This window comes from Acipenser ruthenus, chromosome 1, assembly GCF_902713425.1.
Source record: "Acipenser ruthenus chromosome 1, fAciRut3.2 maternal haplotype, whole genome shotgun sequence".
Lineage (NCBI taxonomy): Eukaryota > Metazoa > Chordata > Actinopteri > Acipenseriformes > Acipenseridae > Acipenser > Acipenser ruthenus.
Genome location: NC_081189.1, coordinates 68,702,443 through 68,729,638, shown reverse-complemented (window position 1 = coordinate 68,729,638; position 27,196 = coordinate 68,702,443). Strand labels below are relative to the sequence as shown.

Genomic DNA, 27,196 nt, shown 5'->3' with positions numbered 1-27,196 from the left:
TACAAAGTACGTGAACCACGAATGGCTTTTAATGGAAGTTGGGAGTACTGCCGCAAAACAGATGTCATTATGACCCTAGGGTGTTCCTTTTAAGGCGTCCTAAGGTCGGAAATTGGGGACTAATCTTGAAGAAAACTAACAATGAAAACTGTGTGACTCTCAGGGGAAATAAATACTGTACATAATGTTCTGGTTTATTTCGTTTTACTTTAAAATGTACAATTGTCTTTAGATTTTATTAAAAAAAAAAAAAAAAAGCTACAAAGCATCAGTATTGTTTGCTGTTTGCTTTGCAATGAGTAACTTTTGCATGAGAAGAGGACATGTATGCTATTTGGACATACACAGTTCAACTCATTATAGGCACAATTTTCAAGGGATACATGCTGGCAAATTTTTACAGGTGAGCGCATAAGTCTGCTAGACAAAACAAGGCATACATGTGCTTCAGGTATTCCTTGTCTAAATACAGTGATGTTAGTAAAACTTTAGTACATTTACAAACAGTATGACTCATAAGAAGTACTTTTAAGCATCAAATAATCATTCTTATATACAGACACATCAGAAGTATTAAGTTGTCTAGATAAGGCAGTCACAGGAGAAAAAGATGATAGAAAACAGAATTTAAAAAACAAACAAACAATAGTAATCTCTGAAAATGTGCTCTGATTAAGTTAATATCTATTTTTTTATTTTTTTAAAACCACTTGTTTAAGAAAAAACTTAACATTTGCACAAAATCATATTGGTTGCTGTTAAAAAGAGGTAAGGAGTGAACAAAAAAAAATCCTGATGCAAAAATAATCTGGCACTGGTTAGAAGGCATCTTGTACAGCAACTTTTAAAAAGTGTTATAAAACACCTCAAGGACCACTGCAATACTTAGGTCAACAATTGGACTGCAGGACCAGGACTGTTCAAAAGTTGAAGATTAGTTTTAAAGATGACTTATTATTAATAAATTATAAACAGATAGCTGTATTACTATTTATGAAGTACCTGATTGATACCTTGCATAACAAAAGGGAAGCTTGCAAGATACCCATTACCAGCTGTCAGTTAACAATACCACTAATATATATATATATATATATATATATATATATATATATATATATATATATATATATATATATATATATATATATATATATATAGTCTTAGACATGTTACATTTTTCTACTCTGATGCATTATGAGCATCAACAATTTACTCAAAGCCTCCACTAGTGATCTTGGTATCCCTCAACGCTTGGCTTCTTTCTATTCCTTAAGCACATTATCTTCAAGTATTGCTTATCCTTGTTAGACAGCTTTTTGGGTCTTACAGTCCTGGGTTTGTCAATTACAGATGATGTTTCTCTGTACTTGTTGATTATGCTTCGGATACCACACCTTGAAAATCGAGTGATGAGAGCTATTTCACTCAATGTTTTTCCTTCTTTATGCAAGTCAAGGTTGTTATAATAGTAGAAAACACTAGTGGAGGCTTGGAGTAAATTGTTGATGCTCATAATTCATAAGAGTAGAAAAATGAAACATGTCTAAGACTTTTGCACAGCAGTGTATATACATCATGTAAGTGGTTTGCTTCATATCAGAAATCTTATGCCATCACATTCTCTCAACTCAAAAGGTGCAGGATTCTATCCTGCAGAATCCACAATTTTATTTTAATAATGCAGACATTTAAAACACTTAAAAAGGGCACTTCCATTAATATACATAACACATTTTACACAGGCTACTTTGGTACATTAACTACATGTAGAGCAAAAAACAAGGAAATAACAGATTTACAGATTTTGCTACAACCGGAAGGCAACAAGCAGATTTACAAAGCAAAAAAAGAAATCAATGTTTACATTTTCATATTAGCATTTAGAGGCCACCTCAAGGACATGTTGATACTGAAACAGCTGTGATGGGCTTGCATTTGTCAAAAACCTGACATAACACTGGCTTGAATAAATGCTAAACTAAAATGAATTCACAAATACTACCCAAAATGAGAAAAAAGCGTGTGCCTTATCCAAGAAAACAAATAGAACAATTGATCCGATTCAAATCTGTTCTTTAAAAAAAAAAAAAAAAAAAAAAGCTAAAATATGATAAAGTGTTCGCTGTTCCTGAAGTCATCAGCTGTACTGGCATTTTTCAAGGCTCCGGCAAAACAAACAGGTAGATTCTTTTTTGTCATGTTCACAATATTACATACAAATTTTAATCCTATGTGTGATAGTTTTAAAATCAATCTCTGCAGGACACTCAGTTCAAACAGGCAGCACTGTAAACGAAACCACTGAGGATTCTTTTTCCTTTCATTGACGAAAGTTCATACAATAGAGTGCCATTGAGCATCTGGGTCTAGGGTCAGTTTTATTACAAGTTCTGCGTTTAGTCTTTGACCTGCAATGGCCTCAAGTCTCATTTTATGACCGCTGGAAAAGTAAATGGTCACTTTGTGCCTTTCGAGGGAGTCTCTGACTCTGTGGACTGCCTCCCGTCATTCCACGCCTCTCGGGTGTTTTTCAGTGCCTGTGTTCTCTGTTGGTCGACCACAACGTAATCCACTCGCTCGTCTGACGATGTGTTACTTGTACCATTGCTCTTCTTCTAGAAAACACAGAAAAACAATTAACAAAACATGAGCCTTGCCTCCCAGAAACCTTTGGTATGTTTCAACGTATAAACTGCCTTGTAATAACACAGTGAACCAATAAAGGACCCCACACTTTTAAAGGACTTCAGTCAGTGCACCAGAAAAGACTAGTATCGCACCACAAAGCACAGATATACAGCTTTGCAGGTGTCTTGAAGTACAGGACCTTTCCTTTTCTAACGCCTTAAGGAAATGTGCAGTTGCGTCAATGTTTGACTACAATAACTTAACCATCTCCCTTTGCTTTGCGTTGCACTTCCATGAGTCTGACCTAAATGTGAAAACTTCAGCTACCCAAGGAGTAAGAACGGTGCTAAAGGTAATGAATGCCTGAGAAAGGAGATATTCTGCAAGAAGCTTACGACGACCATACCTTTCTAGGTGGTGTTGATTTTCCAGAGTCAAGGTCCAAATCTAAATATTCCACCTGCTTATCTCCTTTAGGTTTGACCATCGGACTGTTTCCACCATCGGCACTCAGCTGTGCTCCAAGTTTTATATTCTGTAGCAACAAATACATCATTATTTTAAACCTTTCTTTGGTAAACACAACTTCATTATGCTTACATTCTCCAACAAGTTATGAATGTGTACCTTGTACATAAGATCACACAGAACTGTCAGGGATGCCAAATATTAAGGACCAAGTCACAAATTACAGGCTTTCCTTAATGAGTAAAATATCTTGTATCCATCATGTAATCTGTTCATCCCATACATATGATTAACAGATTACATAATGTATTGGAACAGGATAATATTTTTTTAAAGTAACCTACAGAAATGACAATACATGTTCTATGCAGAAACATGTCTTGCATCATCTTGCATATGAGAATTTTAAAATTAAACACACCGGGTCAGATTTACTCTAAAGTTCAGTTTTCACAATTAATGTAAAAGGAAATTAACCTTTTAAATAAAGTGCTAGAAGACAAAGAGCTAACAAAATAAAACACAAGACCTACAAATTGACATTCGTATTAGGTAGTATGTACAGGAATTATTTAGCTAGCTCTGTGTCCTTTAATACTTCAGTGTTATAGAACATTGCTAATTACTCTGGCGTCCCTTGCAATCTGCGTTTTTTTTTTTTTTAATCAAAACGCAGTTGTATCTTTTATCTTTGGAGTTCCTTCATCAATATTCAACATTACTACTGTTGTTTCCTGCAGGTGGTGGTTCCAAATGTCCCCGACTTGAGAACACCACCACTAATACTAGCAAGCAAGTGCAGTACATCTTTGGAACCTCATAAAATAAACAATTTATCCAAATCAGGGTTTAAATTTGAAAATTAAAACTAGAGTTTTAAACAGACATAGCAAATTAAGTCCTGTAAAGCTCAATGAAGAAATCTAGCCTGTTCGGAGAAAACTCAGCAGGGCTGGAGAAATCTATTTGCCTGGCAACTAATCCTGTTGTTTTATAACATATACTGTTGAGATCAGTAATCTGAGCCATCATGCTCCTGGTACACTGGACGTTCTAAAAAAACGGTACAGGTCTACTGCAAATGCTCCTACTCTTATTGCTTCACCCCACCTCACCTCCTCTGTCCTCTCCCAGCCTGACACTTCCCTCTTAATAGGGGTAATGGGGACAGTACAGTAGAAGGACTCTTCTCTACAGAGCAAAGAAAAGGGAAAAAAGATGGCAGGTGTCAGAAAAAGAACTGAAGAGAAATACAAAGGGAAAGGATGCCAGAAGTAGAAAGGAAAACAAATAAAACCAACAGATGAACTTTCCAGTAACAGAAAGGGAAAAAAAAACACGATGCAACAGTTCAGAGAACAAATGTACAGATAACAGTAAAAGGACCCCTTTTCACTAGAATTAAAAGCCATTTTCTGTCTGTTTTTCTTTATATATATATATATATATATATATATATATATATATATATATATATATATATATTTTTTTTTTTTTTTTTTTTTCTTTTTTTTTTTTTTTTTAATTCATGTGATGAAGATAATGAAATCATTTTTTTGTTGTATCCAAACGAGCACACCCGACCCCAATCTTTATCTCAAGGGGCCTTTCCCAAGCAGTGGCTGCCTTATTTAATAATAAATTACACTAAACCGTGTGGCCATTTAAACACCTCATCCTCTACAGCTAAAATGTTATGTGCCCTAGATTACAACTGGTCTGATTTTGATTGTCAATTTAAATACACTGTAAACAGAACAGTAGTAAAGAACTCAATAATACATGTGTGTGTTGTTCAATAATAATAATAATAATAATAATAATAATAATAATAATAATAATAATAATAATAATAATAATATTATTATTTACAGTAGAAAAGGTGTCCTTTATTTAAGGGGAAATGAATAATTAAAGATATAACACAAAAGAAAGAGGATAGAAGAAGTGAAGAAGATTTCAGTGCTGGTCCTAGAAAGAGAAGCAGGAAGGTTAAAAGCTGGAAATGAAAACAAAGATGTGAGGAGTCCTTCTGCCCAGCCCTGGTTACACTTCCACTTAACCTAAAGAATGCTCTTTAAGAAGGATCGAACCAGGGGGACCTACGTCTCTTGCTCACTCTCACCAAACTCAAGGTGATATATAAAGGAATAACAGAGCTGCCTTCATTCATGAAAGGTAACTGCTAATCGCGCAATGTCAGCTAACCTTGTAGAGGAAGAGGAATGGGAATTAGACTCCCACTGCGTAACAGTATGAGCCACACCAGTCTTTAGACACAACCCAGGCCTCCATGCCAAACCAATCAGTGATGTAACTACAGTATTAGTATATACTTTAATATTGTGTTAATGATAACCTACTTGCAGGTAGGAGTGTATGCAATCACACAGTAAGAAGTCTGACCAATAAGCTTATAGTATACCTGGAATGGATCAAACTGATATGCAATAGGAGTGTTATATCCATCCCTGTTGAATACTTTTATACTTGAGGAAGAAAGAAAAAATGATTTGTTTAAAGTATGTTTGAAAGTAAGAATTTTAAAAAAAGATGTAGCAGAGAAAGGCAATGGTAGCAGTGTAGCAGGGTTTACATACTGGTTCGTCTGCAGACTGACTAGAGTTCATGGCTACATAGTTTTCGTCACTGTCCTGGGAGTCAGTGCTGGAGGCAGTACTGTGCACCGAAGGTGGTCTCGAAGGCATAGGGAACCTAGAAGAGCTAATTTGCAGGAAATATTTTACAAACACACACACAGTAAATCACCTGTAACATGACATTAGACAACAAGCAGACCGGTGCAGCAGTAAAACATCCTGTGAGCAGGTTGAATTGGTACAGAAAATGTAATTACACAATTATAACAAGCACGTCAGTGACATTCATCCCCTGCCATGTCTGTGTAAATTCAAATATGGAGCTATCAGTAACAAAAAAAAGTATACCATGGTGACCTGTTTTCATTGTAAATCACATGTAAAAATGTATGTTTGGATAAGTGCTTCTCTAGATATGTGAAAACTTTACTTATGGACAGAGAGACAGAAGAACAATATATAGTCCCAGGTGACCAAGGGGACCTGTGTTTGCCCCACAGATACTGTTGTTGAGGATTCTACCAATACCTCTAAGGACACACTTAGAGTAAGCCAAGTATTGCATAAATTCAACTGTTACAAAGATAACTGGGAGGTATTTTATGCAGTGCACACTTTTTGTTAATTTGTGCTTTTAGGGATAACTGCACCACAATGACAATGTATTCCTAAGCTGTTAAAGGCTGATATAATGTGTAGGCAGTGCAAAAAAAACCTCATTAAAATGAAAAGCAGCAGTGAAGAAAGAGTATTGCACTGCTTTTTCTTTGTACCATACTGTATGTTCCCTCCAATTCCAAATATTCAATGATCCAACAAACCTACACAAGAAGTGCCAGTGAGTGGCTATTTCAGACTATCATTATTTAGTAATTTAAGCAGATGCTTTTATCCAAAAGCAACTTACAGAGACTTGGGGGTGAACTATGAATCAACAGCTGCTGCTGCAGAGTCACTAACAATAGGACCTTGGTTTTACGTCTCCAAGTTGAACTGTGTATGATTGTTTATGCTACAGTATAACACAAACTTCATTATGAGACCTGTGTGCAACAGATGTGCATGACTGATGGGCATCATGTTGAAAAACTGACAAAAGCACTACCAGGTGTAGTGCGGCTGATCACAGGCAAACATCCTCGGGAGAGGCTAGTGGTTGGGAAGGGGTCATATTTATAAAGGGGTTCCTATTGCTAAAGTAGTAGTAGTCGTAGTATTAGTAGTAATAATGGAGCTCAGGTCTAGGAACAGATGACAATGCAATACATTTTAAATAAACACTTCCTATTTAGTGGCAAAACTCAAACCAAACCTAAGACCTCTGCAAACCAAGCAGCACTGTGACACTGTATCTTCACTGGGTTTGTTCCAGGGAAATAATAATTATAAAAACAGATTCGAAAAAAAAAAACGAGACTTACTCTCGGGCAAATGTTCTGGTCACAGGTGATCTGACTGGAGCCTGGAATTCCTCCCATTCTGGCATAGGTTTGATTTCTAGGGGAGCCGGTTTAACTATTAAAACAGGCACAGTTACTACAGGGTTATACTTTATGTGCAGTCATTGAATTCATTAATAAAAAGAAGTAACTGAAAGCACTTAATTTTAATTGAACTACTGCAGACTGCATTTTAAACGTATTACTCCTATTACATATTTATTTTTTATCATCATCAGGTTGAGCAGTGGAAGCCTGCTGCCCTGTCCATGTTTGTACCTCACATACATTGTCACAGGCCCTCATTGTTTTACTCTGGATGATCTTTTTCACACCATTTTCACTCTCTTCCTACACACTAATAAATAGTATCCCAGCTGAGCTTTACAATACACTGTATATATCATATCCAGTGAAGTTTGGAAGTGTTTGACTAAGATGAACTGTAAAATAGTAATGGACTTGTGAGGTAGGTAATGAAAATGAAAAAAAAAAATAATAAAAAAATAATAGAACGGTGAGAGCACATTTAACCACAAGAAACCCATAGAAGGTGTTCATTTTCATAATAAAAGTTGATAAATATACAAACCAACACACATACAATTTCAAAGATGACATTAAAACTGCAGGTTAAAATTCAGTATGAAAGAAACACATTTACTGTACGTAGTTATCCTGTGTACTGTAGATGGCAGTATTTCTCTATTCTAAGAAACTTGAGGTTTATCCATTTAAACACTGTCGACCATAAACCAAATTTGCCCAAGCTGGATATTGACCTAATTCTGAAACTGTTGTAAAACTGGTGTGTCAAGACTTTTTTAGAATGGCTAATGACTTGGGTGGGAATGTATGATGAACAGAACACACAGCCGGGTTTATTCAAATTATCTAAAATAACATGAGCAGATTTAAATACCAATGTAAATTAAATCAATACAGTAAATCCCTGTGTGTCAAAGCTATGAAAAACAGCATCTCCAACAGTGTACACAAGTGTCATTGCAGTACATGAAAAATCCCAGAGGGGGTCCTTTAAATGATTTAAAATTGAGCTGTGTTTATATGTATATAAATTAAAACACAGCCCAAGTTTTTGTATCTTTAGTAGGCCTGACACCTAACTTGAGCAAATGTTACTTTAGGACATTTGATATAAGAAAATAAACACAAACTATATAATTTACAGTCAAAAAAAAAAAAAACCCTGTAGAAATGCAGTTCTGTTAAGTACATACCCTTGAATCGTCTTGGGAATTCACCTACGGTTTGAGAGTCAGTTCGCTCTAAACCAAGCGGTTTAGCTCTTATTATTATAGGGCTCTGACCTAATTGGTAAAAGAAGACTTTCTTGTTATAGGATTTTTGGAACGGTCAAGCAGAATGTTCACTTTAAAACCCCATACCGTGCAACTGCTTTTTTAAAGAGACGGTCTGGCTAAGCACAGGCAGCACCTCAGTGAAAAGACCCAAGCCTATCTTGTGCAATGCTCATGCTGGAGGTTTTAATGCACATCTATACATCACTTTCCAACAATAGCAGGTCACTTCATGCTGACACGTTATGCCATGCAAACAAGTTCTGAGCAATGGTTAACAAGGGCATACAAAAACAGACTGACATGTAAGAGGTTAAAAAAATACAAAACTCAGATTGAGTGAAATGTAAATATTCCTCACATTGCCAAAGATGAATTCTCTTGATTTATGCCCCCCAACACCTCTCCCCCTGCCCCTCCCCCTCCCCCCTTTGTCCAAACCAGGCTTCTTAGCACATAGGGTCATCTCTCTGATATATCAACCCCCCCAAAAAAGAAATTAAGAAAAAGAAAGAAAGAAAAGAAGAAAGCCACCTTTTACCAAGTTAAGCCATGACTCTCCCATCTGAGCACCCCCTCCCACCTGACCTCCCATTCAGCCACAGAAAACCAAGTGCAGCTGCAGCTCACAGAGATTCCCATAAAGAACCAAGCAAGAAATAAAGAGAATAGAATTGGCACCCTTTAGAACAGCTGATAAGCATATAGGCACAAGGAGGTTTCCAAAGGACAACAAAACAAGGGACATTTAATTGACATTAAAAACTTCAGACATTTCAGAAGGAAAACATACAACAAGTTCTTATATCCATAATGACATTGGTTAGAAGAAGAAGAAAAAAAAAGCTTCCTGTATGAGTCAATGGTTAAGGAAAAAATATACAGTACATTTTCTTTTTAATTTCATTTAAAATTCAGATTATTTTTGTTTCTGCACATTGAATTGATATATGACCCTTCACGTTAGGCAGAGTCGTGCACTTGGATTTGCAAAGATCATTTAAATACGACATAACAGTAGGGAAATCCATGTATTTCCAGTTATCCTTGACAAGGATCAGAGGAATCTGAACCGGTATTTCAGAAAAAGAAGCAAGTCCAAGCTTGCTGTATTTTCAAACTTGAAAAATTTGAAAAAGGAGTGTGAAAACATTACTACATTATGATATGGTGGAAAGAATGAATGGGTTTTATTTTCTTTAGAAACAAGTAAAGCACACCTTTTAAACTGCAGGAAAAAAGCTGCATCGTAGAACAGTGGTTTTGGACAATAAAATACAGACTGAAAAAGCCACTAGCTTTTACCTCTAAAAGACCTAAAAACTTGAAGCATAAGCAATGTTCACAACTCATTATACGCTCGTACTCGGTTAAAGTTTCTGATCTGTAAAACTGTGACATGATTCAGGACAAACACCCAGTGTCTGATCAAAGGGCCCTTTGGAGTGTCTGAAAAACAAAACCTGCATGACCTTTTCAAGGCATCGAGGTGGGGATGGATTCTTTGGGACAAGGCTGGGGCCACAAAGGCACAGCACTGAGGCAGCCTGTACTGAAAGCTCCCCACAAACAAAAAGCTTTTAGTTCGAGCTACACACCAAATCAACCTCCCACCCCCATCAGGCAGCAAAACAAGAAACCGTTTCTTGTTCTATTTATACTAGTTATGAGAATACAAAAACAGAGCATCATTTCAGGTGGTCCATTCAACTGAATGGAACATCTGAACCACTCAAATGGTTATGCAGTCATACTTATTCTTTATATAAAATACGGGATGGGCTAAACGATCCTCTTCTGAAACAGTGATGATGATAGAATTGCTTTGTCTATTGCAGTCACGGCTTGCTTTAAAATACAATAATGTGAGAGGCAAGTGTTTAGTATGAACATGACATACTGTATGCAGTAGCAATAACTAATATTGCTAATAAAACAACACCTATACAGACTAACTGGATACTTGTAATACATTATTTTTTACACTTTATACAGTATAAATTTCAGATTTAATAACGTTTGAGTTGCTAGCAGAAGCAGTGCCCCAGATAAGCTGACTAATATTAATTACTCATGACATTTAAAATTGAATGCGTAAGGAATACACATAGTAATTTTGCTGCACAGCTTGAGTTTGCATGTTATCAAGCTTCATGTACTTCATTGGATCCCAGCATCTCAAATGGTCAATTGTGAATATACTGCATGCGGTAGCTACAAAATGCTGCGACAGGTCATTGTAGCCTGCCTAGGAATTACTAGCAACATGTAACCAATAAGTTTGGGTTTTGAATAATCCACTCGAAATGATTGTTGCAACTGATACTTAGGATTTTATTCTCTGCGCTGTTTTAGCCCCCCTCAAACTAACCTACCAATTTACCTCATTTCTGGAAGGTAAATCTATACAAACAAATACAATACTCTGTGTTTGGAGAGAGTCTGGATGCTTTACATCGCTATAGCTAGGCGATCAGTAAGGAATACAATATTATCGTTTCTTTATTTGCATTAGTACAGTATCACTACAGTTTAAAATATACATTTTTGAAATTTAGTTTTGTTGTTTGTAAATTTTTAAAGAGCGTGTATGTCGACTTGGAAAGGGACTGAGAAAGAAAGATTTTCAGAAAACAACTATAAAAACTATAAATCGCCTAGTGGGAGGAAACTGAACGCAGTAGCTAACTACATTGAGAGAAGCAACTTCCCGGACTGTAATTATTATTAAGGCAGGTCTAAATGGCTACGAAAAATACATTGTTGTTGTTTTTCTTCAGGTGGAAATTGACGTTTTTATTTTAAGATCAAGTTTTTGTACAGTAGTTCAAAGTAACATTGCAGTTAAAATGTATGGTAGCATTAAAGTATGTACAGTATTTATAGAAAGTACTCATGACTTCAAGGTAATGTTGCATTTTACTCACAGTGTCTAAACCGCAGAGAAAATTACTCAGTGACCCAAAACCTTTTTCAGCTATTTACTTTCTCCAAATAAGGCAGCTAGTATGTCAGTTAGTATGTGACAACAACATTTATATATATAAAAAAAAAAGAACAAGTGACAGAAGGGACCATTCAGAAGACAAGGACAGAAGAACAGACAGGTATTGTGAATGCACTACAGCAGCGCCCTTACCTTTTCGGTCAGGTTTGAGGTTCCTGTCCACAGGGGGCGGCTGACAGTCGCTGATGAGAAGCGGTCTCCTGGGCGGTGTCTTTGGACTGGAGCGGAAGCCCATGTGAGCCGGGGGCGGGACCTGCTTCCCCAGCGAGGAGAACTCCGTAGTACCGGGAGTCATGGGCATGTAGTTGGGCTCTTGGATTGGCTCAGAGAGGCTGCCGGAGTGGTGATGGGAGGGGGAATTGGCACTCATGTGAACGTAATGCTCGTCCATCTCTTCGGTCGAGGCACTGAGTCCGCCGACAACAGCCACCATGCCCTTGTTCTTCTGCAGTGCAGAGTAACAGCAACAGAGCAAATATGTGAGAAGGCATTCTCACGAAAAATAACTTGCATGCTGTCACAAAAACAGTCATAAACTTTCATAAACTGTACAAGAAATAGGTGTGGTCAAACAGCACTGGTCAGAATAACGTGCTGGAGTTAATTTTGGATTACAACACTGCAGTAACTTCGGATTGTCATCTTTTTAGCATCAGCAGCAGTGTCAGCTTTAAAGGGTGTATGAATATGACTGGGAGAAGAAGCCTGTGGCAACTGATCCTCAGCACTGCAAATGTAAGGAAAACCAAAAATAAACAAGATTTGGTAGTTCGTACAGCTATGGCCAGACCAGGATCAAATATGCGATGACAATGCCCAGACACAATTCTACATAAATACTTTAATATTAGATTCAGACCTGGGATCAATTACAGTTGTAATTGTGTGTTTCGTAATTAATTGCAATTACTATGTAATATTAACTGTAGTAGAACCTCGGCACACCTGCGCAACTGTATTTGTAATTCTACCATATAACTGATCCATTACAGTTCAACTGCACACGCATTTGTAATCTGATCACTATTCTTGTATTTCTAACCACTTCTGGTGACCCCATTTGTTTGAAAAAAAAAAAAGTTATATACAGCTATAGCTAAAAATTTGCATCACCTTATAGAGTTAACTAATTTTGCTTCATAAAGTCGAATGAAACTTCCTGAAAAATGTTAACATACTGAATTAAAACATGAAATGCTGTACTACTATTATGGCTTCCGGTAGACTTTTGCAATATAAATGTAGTTTTTTTGATTACATAATATTAAATAAAACACTTAAATTATGTATATATTATTGTATTTATTTATTTCTTTGTCTAAATTCTAAAATTCTAGGTGATGCAAAACTTTTCTGTATATGTTGGTGATTTGGAATAAATAAACATGCTAAATGTGTGCAGTTCTTTATGTTACTTTTTAGGGTAATTGTGATTATAACTGTAATTACTGCAGCGTAATTGTAACTAATCGTAACTGAACAAAATAGCATTGTAATTGTAATTTCAGCAAACAATTGTGCTGGAATTGTAATTCTGCTGTAAAGCCGTATCCACACTGGACGCGAGTGAATAATTTAGAAGTCACCGCAGTCAAATGGGAGTGTCCACACCAGCAGCGAGCGACGTCACTTTGAGAATTACACGTTGCTAAAATTGAACCTGTTCCAAATTTTTTTTTTTGTTGTCATGCGACTGGAATCAAACTGATAAATCAGAAGCAAGGTTAACACCCTTGACACACGTCAAACACACGCCTCAAAACACGTCACGCCTCAAAACAAGTTAATCATTTTATGTAGTCCCAGTAGTCGTGTCTTGCAGGTGGTGCATTTAGCAGCACCGAGACATTTTCTTTCCGATTATGCAAGTTGCATAAAAATAGGTTTATTAATAAGCAAACCAGACCATACATGCTGGCTACATATCCAACATTTAAATATAAAATGTGCACTTATGCTGGCTTTTAAAAATGACACAAAAAAAGTCCTGCATTAACACAACTTAAAAATGTGACCTAATTTTAACCTATGGCTTTTTTTGGTTTGTTTGTTTTTATGATAAATAATGCGTTGTTCACTAAATTGTTCTGTGGCACAAATCAGTGACAAGAAGGTCTTTTCTTTACATATGCATAAAGTGAAATTAAAAAAAAATATTAAAATCGAGGTTCTACTATTCTATACATTGTAAATCAAAGCCAGCAACACGTTTGTATTCTATGTGACACATCCCAACATTATCAAGCTCATACATAGTTTTGAAGATTATGAGCCATATTTATAAAGCAATTTCTGTCAAGTTCACTGGACTGTTTTAAAAGGAAAAACTAAATACAAGTAAATAATAATACAAGTGGTGACCTGTGCATAATAACACAAATAATAATAATAATAATAATAATAATAATAATAATAATAATAATAATAATAATAATAATAATAATAAAATAATAATATTGCACTTTAAAATACTTTAAGTTAATAAACAAAAAGGATCAAAGAAGGAATTTGTAAAGAAATACAATTGAGATTGCAGTAAGTTGTATATATAAATGTATAACAATAAGATAATGTTGTTGAAAATATCAGTTCAACTATACTACTATTGTCAAGCTGACTTCAAATCAGACTACTACTACCATGAAAGAAAAAAAAATACTACAACTACACCTGTACAATTACTACTAATAATAATGATAACAATACAACTGTTGGATATATAGGGATGTTCAATAACTCTGATGTATAGATTTTACAAGTCCAACCTTTATTTTACAACAGAGTTGCCAGAGGTCAGGGTGTTAACCTTTTATCAAAACGACCTGTTTTGTAATGGGCCAGCCCATCTCTAATGTGTCCAATAGGAATGCGTGGGCGGGGTCATGTATTTATTTCCAGTCTTTTGGATCGTTTCCTGTCTGGTGTGGATTGACATTCGGTGACTTCGCTCATGTCGCTCTGTCCAGTGTGGATGAGGTCTAATTGTAATTATAACTGACACCAGGTCTGATTAGATTTCAAACTTTGTACAGATTGTGTTATTTTACAAAATGAAACAACTTTATTATTGTGTTGAAACATTGTATATGAAGTCTGTATTGTTGTTAGGATATGAATAATACTTCTTGCTATTAAAGCTAATATTTCTCAGGCACTTACTAGGTAGTTATTGAAGCTTTCGTTAAGGTCAGGAGAACCAGTTCTGTCAGTCGCAAATGTCCTTGGGATATCATAGCAATCCTGAGGACCATGATCTGGAATAAGCAACATGTTTGTTAGTAAATGTTGCTTTACACATTCTGAAGATGTCACTTGTAAAGAAACGTTGTAGATTTACACATTTGCTAAAAGAAAAAAAGAGGCACACTAAACCCTGAAATATTGACCATTTATCAATTTAACAAATCTAACAAACATGGAAACTGAAAAAGAAAACAGAAACATCCCATGAATATTGTTTTTTCTAGAAGGCTCAGAAAGTTTGTTAAAAATGATAGTCGCGGGGTGAAGGATGGCAAGAGGGGTGAAATCTGGCCTCCCGACAGGTGGAGGCACCAACGCATCTATCTATCTAAGAACGAAAGTGAGTTAATGTTCTCTTCCACTGATGAATATAAAATCAAACATAAATGTACACTTTCTTTAAAAAGTGTTTAATTTACTGTGTTAACAGAGAGTGAAAGTGTTAACAGAATGCTGTCGCAAGGTTTGACATTTCAGTTCGCGTGAGTGTTTTGTTGCCGATTAAACCCGCCAGTTTAGTTAAATACTTCTCTGTGGTAATAATTACAGTTTTAAAAAGAAAAGAGAAAGAAGAAAAAAGAAATGGATCGATTTGTTACCAAGTTAGGTGGAAAAGATGGTGGAGACCCGAGTTCATCCTCTACTTCAAAAAGCAGTGAAGGAAGTGTCAAAAAGCGATAGATTGGTGATGAAGGTAGGACTGTTCAAGAGAGCTGGGAGTGTTACCGACCACAAGGGGAAGCCGTTTTGCCTCATTTGCAAGGAAGCACTGTATATTACAAAATGGTTCAATATTCAGACACTACGACACTCGCCACGTTTCATGGCAACTTGCAGTGCTTAAGAGCGGCACTGCATCACAACAGCAAGTGCTTAAAAGTGCTGGGTCGCAAAGTGATGTGGTGACTATAGCACTGCCTGCAAAAAATGCAAAGCCCTTCTCGGAGGGAGAATTAATAAAAGAGTGCTTTAGCGAGTCTTCTGGGATTTTATTGAGGAGTTAAAAAAGCGAGAGGACATTCTCAGGCGTATAAGAAGCCTGCAACTCGCAGTTTGTCACCGAGTCAAGGATATTTCAGACGAATTGGCCAGTCAACTTTTCTGTATACTTCATTCAAGTGAGGCGTTTAGTGTAGCTCTGAACGAATACAATGACAACACTGATGTTGCTCAGCTTGTGGATTCGATGTGTGGACAGTAAGTTAAATATAAAGGAGGAAAACACAAGGCACTGACTTTTTCAAAGCATTTTGGAATTTTTTTTAGAAGACATGCTTTGCTACTAGAGAAACTCGTTTCTGTCACAACAGATGGCTGTGGATTTGTGACATTGTTGAGATCTCACGTATCTAACTTGTGTGGGGTGCATTGCATAATCCAACAGGAGGCACTCTGTGCAAATCTAGACAAGGGAGATAGACTGAAGGCTGTGATGTACCAAGTGGTGCATTTTTTTGTGTTAAATTTTATACGAGCGCAACCATTGCACCACTGGCAGTTCTGAATCAACTGGATACTGAATATGGGGACCTCACCTTACATGCTGAAGTACGATCACCTGCTATCTCCCCTATTTGCCAGCATCAGGAAATTCATGCTAGTTACAGTTAATGTCAGCTCAGCTGCAGTCTCAGGATTCCATGCATTTCCCCCATCAGAGTATGATGCATGCGTTCATGCAGGCATGCTTACTGGACTGCCGGAGCACTTTGAAAAATGGTTTTCATCACTGAACAGTTTTCATCACTAAATGAGCTGAAGCCATTCATTTCATTACTTGAAAACCCATTCAAATCTGACTTTGCTAACAGTGGAGTGGTGTGCCAGAGGCTTGGGCTTGATGAGAAAAACTTCGAGGGGGAACTCCTTCACGTGCGTGCGCTGGATGAAGACATCATTAACCAGCTTAAGAAATAGGGCATTCCCCAACTATCGAGAGACTGACATTAACTGTAACTGTAGCATGAATTTCCTGACACTGGCAATTAGGGGAGATAGCAGGTGATCGTACTTCAGCCCTACTATTGTAACGACCCAGCAATTTCCATCGTTGCAGGACTTAATGACTGTCCCATTTGTTTGTCTTTTATGTTTCTGTATTACATAATGTTTTGCTGTGTCACGCCACTAGCTAGCGGGGGTGGGGGGGAGGGGTTGGTTGGTTGTACTGTTTACTAGAAAGGGGGGCACAGCACAAAAAAAAAAATCTCTGAAAGGGGGCGCAACAAAAAAAAGTTTGGGACATGCTCCATCTTGGTGAGGTCACACATGATGCTCCCTTTTTGATTATGATCATGATCATGAATTATCCTAAACACCACATCGTACTTTGTTACTGGTAATGAAACTGCCTGATTTTATAAATATAAATTAAAAAAAAAAAAAAATCAAAATCACACACATATCCATATTCAATTACATATAGACAAAACAGTAACCAAAAAAGGTTAAAGACAATCTTCACTACAATACAGTAAACTGATTTTGTGTTTTGAAGCTGTATACAATTTTAGTATGCAGGTGCACAATGCATACATTAATAAACATGAGTACAAATGCAAACCTTTGACTACTTAATAGAAAACATCAATAAAACATCTATGTCACAACAGGACACACACCGACCTTTCCAGAGACGTGAGGAATCCACTGTGGCGATTGTATTGCTGCGTAGTGACTTCACAGGTCCAGTGGGGACGCAGTAGTTGCTGTCAGTTTCAGAGACAGAGCGCGGGACAGAATAAGTCTCGGTGGGGGATCGCTCAGGGACTGTCATAGAGGGTTTGGGGGGCCGGGGCGGGGGGACGTCTGGGAGGGAGGAAGACTGTCCCACTACCACTTCGGGGCAAACAGTCCTAGGAATCTGGTAAGTAGAGCTCCCACCCGGTGTTGGGGGAATGTCGTAGCTGATGGAAACTTGCCGCAGCTGTGTCTCCACTGAAGACTTGCGGGAGGGAGTGTTAAACACATAGATGTCCTCGCTGTCAGTCACAGGTGGGGAGGAGGTGGCCTTGGCGGGCAGGAGGACAGTGTCCTGGGAGTAGCTGCGGGGCAGGTTGTAAAGGCTGGACTCAGCGGAGATAGACGCAGCCCTGGAGGGAGGGGAGTCATAGAGAATGGGCTGTGGGAAAAACCCATTCACGGAAGCGGGTTTGGAGGAGGTTGGGATGGCGGTGGCTGCGGGGGGTTTGTGCGACGGGACATTGTCATTGCAGTCTGTCTCTGAAGACGTGGACTTGGAAGAATCAGCGTGGGGCCTGAAAAAAAACAAAATGTTTAGAAGATTAAATAAAATCAGTCAAAGAAAAATACTGTACCAGACAAATATATACAACTACTGCTTTCCTCGATCTATTCATTTACTGTCTGAAGAGCACTTTTCATTTCGTGGAAGAATCAGGGAATTTGATGAATTTGGTAATAACTATAATCTACGTCCAATAAAAAGGGCACCATATATGATGTAGCAGAACATAATGATTAAGTAGGATGCAAAACAAAACAAAAAAATGGAACAAAAAATAGCAAGAAATTGAATCCTAGTATGAGCATAAATAATGAAAGAAATTGTGTGCGTGTGTGTGTGCCTCTCTGTGTGGGGGGGTTGTTAAAGAAGGCATTATCATGCATATGCAAATATGTGTAACACAAGGGTAAACACACTAATTTGTAGACTGTCCAGTGCTAAAACACAGGAAGCTTTTGATAGCCAATTATAAATGATGTTTACCATTTACTGTATCGGCAGGATCATGCAAAAAAAAACAAAAAAAAAAAACAAGCACTAATTATTAAAATATATGTATATCCCCAAGATAGCCTTACCATGTAGCTTCTCTATTTTCTAGTGATGACCTGTTTGATCTGATACACCAACCATCACCCCGAATTCCACATAGCATTACAGAATTTCACATAAAAATTGTTCTGGTTCCATGTCTACAGCAATAGCGACTATGCCATCCTGCATCCTCTGCAGTCTTATTAATGGATTGACCCTGCACTGAGGTTGCAATTTGTTTGATCGCTGCCTTTTCAACGTGCAGCACCATACGCAATTTACTCGATCTTCAGTTTCCTGTGTCAAAAACAATTCACAGTATCATGCAACCAAAACCAAACATAAGATACAAACTTAAGCTAAAGTTTCTAAAACAAGATGGATGAGTAAGGTTAGTGTGTGTGTCTTTTGCAGGTCTACAACACACTGAAATATCCAAGCTGTCTTGCCACACAGGTCAGGTCTGTGTGCCTGTGTTAATCACAGCACACTGAAACATCTCCAGCCCAACCGCTGGAAACTCACGGGCTTGGCAAAGGGGCTTTTTTGCTCTCAAAGTCTTCCAGCAGCAGATACTCTTCTTCACCCTCCTCTGTTGCAAAAGATGATGCTTGACTAGTTTGTGAACAAACAAGAGAGGGGAAGATGAACACACCAAGATGTGTGCATTTAAAAACAAAACGTGTCATTTAGAATATTCCAGTGTCAGTGGTTTAAATCAAGATTTAAAAAACAAAACCCCCCAAAAAAACCAACCTTCAACGTAGTTCTTGTTTTGAGTTAAGACTACAGAGACTTCCAAAAATGTTTATCATAGTATTATGACACTGAATGTTCTACAGCTGCTATCAGCATGCGTTTCAGTTTGATAGGTTTCGATAGTAGGTCAGTTCGGACTAGCTAGCTTGGCTAGCCCTGCTTTAACCTGTGGAAGTACATTATGATAAATAAAGATGTGATGCCCCCACCCCGGGCTCCCTCTCACCTGGCTGGCTCAAGCTTCTTGCTTTCACAGTTGGACAGCCACAGGTAGTCCTGGGGTTCCTCCTGTGTGGATGAGGACTCCAGGTGTCGGATGCTGACGGGCTGGTAGGGGGGCGGCAGGGAGCCGACGGAGGAGGCCCCCATCATCGGGGGGCTTGAAAAAAGCGGCACCTCCACAACTGTGTTGCCAGATTGGTTTGGATGTTTCCCTGATTCTAGAAGGAACATATATATACACATTTTTAAAATACATATTATATGCATATTTGGGATTTTCTTTTTTGGTGTTTTTATTGAAATTCTGTTCACACCACACATTTGAAACAGATACCAATCTCAATATCACTATTTTTCCTATAAAATAAACCAAGGATCAACAGCTGTAATGTTGTTTCTTTGCCTCTGTGTCAGTCTCATTGAAAAGGTTACACACAGTGTTTTAATTTCACATGCCATATGCAGACACACCAAGAGTGTAACCACAGACTGAATGCTAAGGTATCACAGATGTTATTCATTAAGAACATGGCTCAATGCCCAGCTGACCAGAAAGGACAACACAATGTACTAAAAACCCTTAGGATTATATCAATACAACCTTATCTTGTTAGTTATGGACCTCACAAGAAGACAGGACTAACCTAACATTAATAAGGGGTTTGTAATTGTTTTTGCACATGTACTATATGCACTGGGAATGACACAGTATAAAAGCTTATCCCCTTATTGAAGAATTGCTCTTTTAGAGCAGCAGTAACAGTTTATTTGGGAGCCCTGACGGCTCAGGATTGTGTCCCAGGCATAGGGAAATTCATTACATGTTACTTCAATTTCAAAATATTATTTTCTAATTTACGGTACAAATTAGACACCAGAGGTATGTCAGCCTACTCAGGACTGAATAATAATGTTCTCTGTCAGCAGCTAATGGTATTTAATGACTTTAACAACTAAGGCAGTAAATGCCTTCCTTTAAAAAAAAAAATTAAAAATTAATCCCACGCAGAATTTCCTCAAGGACTCAATCTAGAGCTCTGTGTGCAGCCCCCTATTCATCCCCTATCCCCAGAGTGCATTCACTGCTCTTCAGCAGAATGACTCTGACTCATTCCCTCAGCAATACAATCTCAAGGCTTGGGCCATGTATCCAGCTTCTCTGTTCACTTGTCTTGTCTGAACACTGATTCAGTCCAGCAGTGGGAAAATCCCTTCACTTATTCACCGCCCACTCTCTCCAAAAGCTGCAGCAGCTTCCAAAAGAAGAAGTTCTTGCTCAATTCAGTTTTCATCGTACCAGAGATTACACTGGCTTGACATTTAAAAGAACACACACTTGTGTGTGGGAGGGGTCAGGGAGTTGTGGGGTTGCCGCATCTAATTTTACTTTAACCTTTAAAATGCTTTTAGAATGAGGGCTTGTTGTTCTGAAATGCATCAAGGACACCTTGGAGGCTTCCTTATGACTAATAGAATTTACAGAGGTATTCCTACCATTCCTTCAAGTGTGTGCCACAATGTTATTTGAAATTGAATACACATTAGATTTGTACTTTTTTTTTTTTTTTTGGAGAAGAAACATGCAAAGGAACAACCACCACCAATCCTGCCTGAAAAACAGAAGAGATGCACCAAATAGTTAGCCCTCAGAATAATATGTTGATTGTTCTCTTAATTAACAGGAGAAACATAGGCTATTTTCCTACCTAAAAGTCAAAGACTAAAACTCTGTACATATATATGCATGTTGCGACTTACTATTGTGTATCTCCTTAGGGGGTACTCCCAACTATCTACTGTTTTGCAAACAGTATCTAATAACTTTTAATGACAGAATACATATCCAATGGGTTCTAATTAAAGGAAGGGAGAGTCCTTCTAGGCTAGGTGTTACACAGGTGGACGTGACATAGATCTGACCGAAAAGCTGTTTCTCCAGCAGCAAAAAGCCAGTTCTCCATGCAAAAGAAGCAGAGGTGCCTTATTTACTGTGTTGTTGGTTTATTTCAGATCATCATCTATCCTCTCGGACAAATGACAATTATTTCATGTGAAAGAAAGCGATAACAGAGTTGGTCACAACGGTTTCTCCATTGATCACACTTTGTTATATATTTACGGTAAGCTGTTTTTGGAAAAAATGCTTTACCTTGTTAAAAATCCTAGTAGCTTTATTGTGCATACAGTCATGGCGACAAACACTGGACATGGTGATGGAAATAAGACTCCTGTTGCACGGCAGTGTGATCCGTTCCTGGTTTTACAATTAATTTAAATTAGACGCACCGGAGTGTGTTCCCTGTAAAATCAGGACGGAATTGTAAAATTTGGGCGGAAATGCTATGCACAAGGAGTCTTATTTTCATCCCAGTGAAGCTGCAGCCAACCCCTCCCCCCCCCTCCAAAAAAAAGAATATGCCTTTGTCAGATCAAAGAAAATGAATCTGAAAAAAGCAATATTAAGCAATATAGTTTGATCTTACAGCAATGAAATCCTTTAAAAAAATAGTCCAACTCAGTTCTCCTAAGGTAAATTAAAACATGAGCTGCAATATGTAGAGCCTCCAACTCCTTTGAAAAGCCTGCTGATCTGTCACCCGATAGCTCTGTTGACAATACACAGGCCTCAGAGACATGCAGGCTCCATATTAATCACAGCCAAGCCACTGCTAAACCCACAGAGTGGCTTCATTGGCTTATAATAGAGATATCTAGTCATAATAACAATAAAAGACAAAACACAATTAACAAGTATTTATTTTAATTTGAAAAGCATGCTGCTGACAATGCTGCTTTAGCATCTCTGACTAAAGATGTGTGATAAGCTACATATCTCTTAATTAACCAATTCTGGGTTTAAGTTCCAATCACACCACCCAATCTGGGGCGATAGTGATACCCTTCTACACCTAAATGTCAAATAGGAGTGGTCTGACACATGGCAGAATCTGAATCTGGGTGCTCCAAAAGCCAACACCAGCACCACAACACCTGGGAAGGAAAGACTCCTATTGCATACAGTAGTCATTGTATCAATTTGATCTGCTCACGGCTCTCAGCACAGTCATTAGCATCTGCCATGGAGAAAGGATGTCAAATAAGGCTGACGAGCAGAGATGCTTGTCATCCGATTCCTGGATTCAAACACAGGAGGAGCATGCCAGTAGCAAATCAATTCTATATGTTCAATAAATTACACTAAAGAATGCCCAAAACAAGTTTAAATTAAAATTGAATAAGTTCTTCTGTAGATATACCGAATTAAAAAAAACATGAGGATGGACAGGTTTAATAAAATGGTATTCATGAAAAGATGAAGCCATACCAGTTTTTGCTACATGGCATTTAAGTACCCTGGTACAAGATTACCTTTTTTTGGGAAGGAAATAAAAGAACAATAAAAACTAGTATTAAAACAAGAAAATCCATTAGGAAGAGCTGAAAAAAAGCGCTTACCTTCATCAGTTGGGTTAAACCCGCAGATGTCACATATGCACCTAACCCACTTGTTCATCTCCTCTTCCGTGTCCGCCACCAAGTAGAAGACCCGGTCAATGGTCTTGATGTCAAATATGAAGCTGTGCTCGAGGTCCTTCTTGTTGAAGGTCAGTCCAGCGTCCACTTGCTCACACAGATTCAGGTCAATGACACGTATGGGCTTTTTGGTGTGGTCATTTTTGTAGTACTCCAGGACATCTGGATCCCCTGTGAGACGTCCACTGCGAAGAACAAACCACCGCTTCTTCCATGCCTGGGGGGGGGGGGGGGGGGAGAGATAAAAAAAAACAGTAAGAAAAAGCCAGCACTAAAATGTTATCAAAAGTAGCATGCTATACCTCCTGTTCAAATTAATGGTCAGTCACTGTAAATTGTCAATAAAAAAATAAAAATTGCACAGGTGGAAAAGGGTACAAGATGTTGGAATGTCTCATGAGGCACTAGGGTCCAATCCCGTATTTACTAGTTGGCTGACGCTGCCTTGTCTGCAGACATAGACATTATTCCCCAGTCTCCATTGAAATCCAGTAATTTTATTGAGCAAACTTGCATTGTAGATGTACCCAAATATCATGGGTTGAACTGCTTAAGCCTGTATGACCAGGACAATTCCTGACTTTGTATTTATTTATTTATTTATTTATTTATTTATTTATTTATTTATTTATTAATTATTTATTATTTTTTAATGTATTAAGTATTAATGTTAAAAAAGAGTTTAAAACACAGTAAAACAATCCGGATTAACCTGGTTATAATGCTACATTGTATTTTTAGGATCTTTAGGTTTACTTTGATATTGCAAGGTGTTTTAGCTTGTTTTTTCCCCCCATTTTTTCAGCGTTAAGGATTATTTGTTATTAAGCCAAGATTAGCTCAGCACATCACCATGTCTTGTCAGTAAACAAGTAAACTGAAATAAACACTGAACAGGATCGGCTCTCCAAAGCCAACCAAAACAATATCAAACTTGATACTGTACGGTACGGTACGGTACGGTACGGATAAAATACCCATCGATGGATCAAAACAAAATTAATATGGTGACACCACTGCCTTTGCTTTCTAATTTCTTTCAAAACCCCGCCCCCCCCCCCCCCCCCCCACACACACATTTTCCAGAATCAACCCGGAAACTCGGTCAAAAGCGTGAACAGAACAAACCCAATGAAATACCAGTACAGCTGCTACAGGATTAAAGCTTGCTCGGTTAAATTACTAACAATGCCGTCCGACGTTTGGAAGTTTTTTTCTAAAGAACAAAATGGAAAGATAAAATGTGGCATTTGTGAAACTTTGCTGAGCTTTTAATTATGTGCTTTAATCAATTTAGGAATAAAAATACCAATACTTTATTGTAGAGCCTATGGTACGAAAAACATCTTCCAGCGAAGTTCTTCCAGATCAGTATTCTTAAATAAAGAATCTCTTCTTCCGAGACAAACAAACAAATGCTGTGAACTCACAAGGGGAAAAATGAGATGCTGCACTGTATGGCTGTGATTGTCAGGTTGGTGCCTTTCAATAGTGTAGCTCAGAATTTCAACAAGGTCGAAAACCATGGAAGCTGGGATTTGTAGACCAAACTTGCTTTTTTACATGAATATAGGTAGAACATCTCTCACTATGTTTTATAGCTTGTTTTAATTCTCCAGTAAAGATGAATCCATGTTGTGGGATCATTTAAAGTCTACAAAGCCAATAGAGGAGGAGGAGGAGGAGGGGGAGGGGAAAGAGGAGGGCATTTTATATAAATGGCAGCCTCCTTAGCTACACACTCCCTCCTCTTCACCAACACACACGTGGTAGAGGCAACAAGGAGAATCTAAACCTATGACCTTCCAGACTTGAGGCACATACTCAAACCAACCATACCACTATGATTGCTTTTATAAACCTCCACACGCTCCTCTACTGAGTAGATTTTATAGATCTATCCTAACAAAGTTAAAAGTTATTGTTGAATGTAATTTGGGGCTTGTATAAAATGAATCATGCATACAGGAACAGGTACCCACAAAACATGGCAGATGTGGTTCCATGTCCATGTGTGCTAGTGTGTCATTTATTTATTTAAAATTTAAATGTACCAAATCACAGTCGCTGGAGAGGAGCATATTATACAATTCAAAAGTGTCTTCGGGTACAGAAAACAAATTAAAAACATTGAATAAATTCCCACAGCCATGTACAGTTATAAAATAGAATTCCTTGTTTTGCCAATTACTGTACCTCCTCTTTGCCTTTCAGAGCATTCATCACCAGAAAGAAGTCCCAGAGTTTCCATATAGTTTCAGCTACAGGGACACCATATTGACACTGAGTCAAGCAGACAAACGCCTGCATCTGCAGCAGAACCTACAGTACAAGCTCAGCTACAAACACAATCATAAATCAACATTTTTGGGTAATTTTACACCCACCTTTCCACACTACACTTGGCTAAACAAGACAAGACTTGACTCAACAACCTCTTATGTAAATGTACAGTAGTCACCCTGCACCTCAGATGAAATTAAACAAAAAGGGCATTGCTCCAGTACATGACAAAGCACTTTACAGTAGTTTCAGATTTCCTCAGGGATCAGCAGCTCAAATTACTTTAGTTCTCCACGCCCAGTACTTATTGAGATACAGTACAGGTTTAATGGATGGTCCTGCTCTGAACAGCTGCTTCGATTAGACCAGAGTGGCTGTCACTGCCGATTAAACCCAAAACAGTACCCTAGACAGCACTCTCACTGCTGAACACAATGCAGGAGGACGATAACATGTTACTAGAGATCATGCCTAAAATTAAAGAAAAAATCTACAGTGACGCACTAGGTGATGGAATGCATTTACGTGTGAAAACCAATAATGACGACAAGGCTGTAAAGACATGTTTTGTTTGAAATGGTTCAACGAATGCACACTGCTTTGGATAAACAATAAAAAATAGTACTGCATTGTGTATCTGTGTTTTATTATTTTTATTGGTATTGAATTTTTTTTCCAGCGCACACTCCCTGTGCAGAGAATTCACCTGCTGGCAGAGGGAGCAGTCAGTATGACTGACTAGCTCAGTTAAAAACACATTAATCTTAAAATCTAAAAGACAACAGTATGAGAACATATGAAATTAACCATTGCGCTGTGAGAACTAGGAATCCAAATTGTTAAAACGAAAGCGCAGAAGAGTAATTTCATAGTATAAAAGAAGATCTGGTCTAATTTATTATATGTTATAACAGTAACAAAAAAATGTGGTGTTGTGAAAAAGATTTGCAATCTCAATCCAATCTCAGCACAACTGGCTGTTTTGTTACTGTTGAAATACTCCATTAGTGCCTATTAATAATACGCGGGTAAAAGTAAAAGCAAGGCATCTTTTTCTTGCTATTTACAGGAGAATGCCCCATGGATTATTATTCGAGAATGCCCCATGGATTATTATTCGAGAATGCCCCATGGATTATTATTCGAGAATGCCCCATGGATTATTATTCGAGAATGCCCCATGGATTATTACTCAAGAATGCCCCATGGATTATTACTCGAGAATGCCCCATGGATTATTACTCGAGAATGCCCCATGGATTATTACTCCACAAATGCCAGGGCCAGGGGTGACAAAAACTAGAAAGGGCAGAAACAGAAAATAGCTGCAGGCTCTCACATGCCCTAATTATCAAACTGAAATGGGGAGGGGGGAAACCATCCATTGAGATACAACAGTTTAAAAGGATAAGGAAATCACAAGAGGAACATCAGCCACAATACATTCACAAATTATTGCACATCATAATGTAAGTAAACCAATAACAAAGGGACCCTAAATACAGCATCTTGACCACAGTTAGCAATGATTAGGGGATTCCTCAATCCTAAAAGGAGGATTCTTTTAGATCGCTGATGCCGTATGCATTACAGTACATTCATACTGAAACCAGTGACTTCCTTAAACTACTGGTTTCAGTGAAAAGTTAAAATTGCCAGCACCAAAACAAGTTTCCCCATGTTCTGCTAAAAACTGTTATCACAATAGTATGTTTTAAATAGTAAATAGTAAGTGGCCCTGGAAGCAAAACGGGATCAAACTTTTCAACAAGACTGAAGTGTGAAGGCATAGCAATTAATATAACGGCTGCACCAACATGCAGACCATACTGTAGCATTGTTACTGTAAGCATTTTCTGGCCCCTTACACACTGACCGAGTTATTTATTTATAAATAAATGTTTTAC

The 27,196-nt window shown here is 37.8% G+C and overlaps 1 protein-coding gene across 8 annotated transcripts in view; it reads right to left on the bottom strand.

The window, feature by feature from the left end:
- Window positions 1-173: 173 nt before the first annotated feature.
- LOC117421032 (GRB2-associated-binding protein 1-like) overlaps window positions 174-27,196 on the bottom strand; it is a 74,217-nt gene continuing 47,194 nt past the window's right edge. For 3 of the 8 annotated variants that reach the window (XM_059028371.1, XM_059028401.1, XM_059028360.1), the window contains 11 exons: window positions 22,929-23,223; window positions 19,477-19,690; window positions 19,017-19,106; window positions 17,336-17,967; window positions 14,627-14,721; window positions 11,600-11,912; window positions 8,380-8,469; window positions 7,121-7,214; window positions 5,700-5,823; window positions 3,038-3,166; window positions 174-2,618 (listed from right to left, as the gene is read on the bottom strand). In XM_059028371.1, coding sequence (XP_058884354.1) covers window positions 2,460-2,618; window positions 3,038-3,166; window positions 5,700-5,823; window positions 7,121-7,214; window positions 8,380-8,469; window positions 11,600-11,912; window positions 14,627-14,721; window positions 17,336-17,967; window positions 19,017-19,106; window positions 19,477-19,690; window positions 22,929-23,223 — 2,235 coding nt within the window. In that variant the 3' untranslated portion in view covers window positions 174-2,459. The remainder of the gene's footprint in view (window positions 2,619-3,037; window positions 3,167-5,699; window positions 5,824-7,120; window positions 7,215-8,379; window positions 8,470-11,599; window positions 11,913-14,626; window positions 14,722-17,335; window positions 17,968-19,016; window positions 19,107-19,476; window positions 19,691-22,928; window positions 23,224-27,196) is intronic. The other 5 variants (XM_059028385.1, XM_059028379.1, XM_059028395.1 and 2 more) reach the window with 3 other exon arrangements.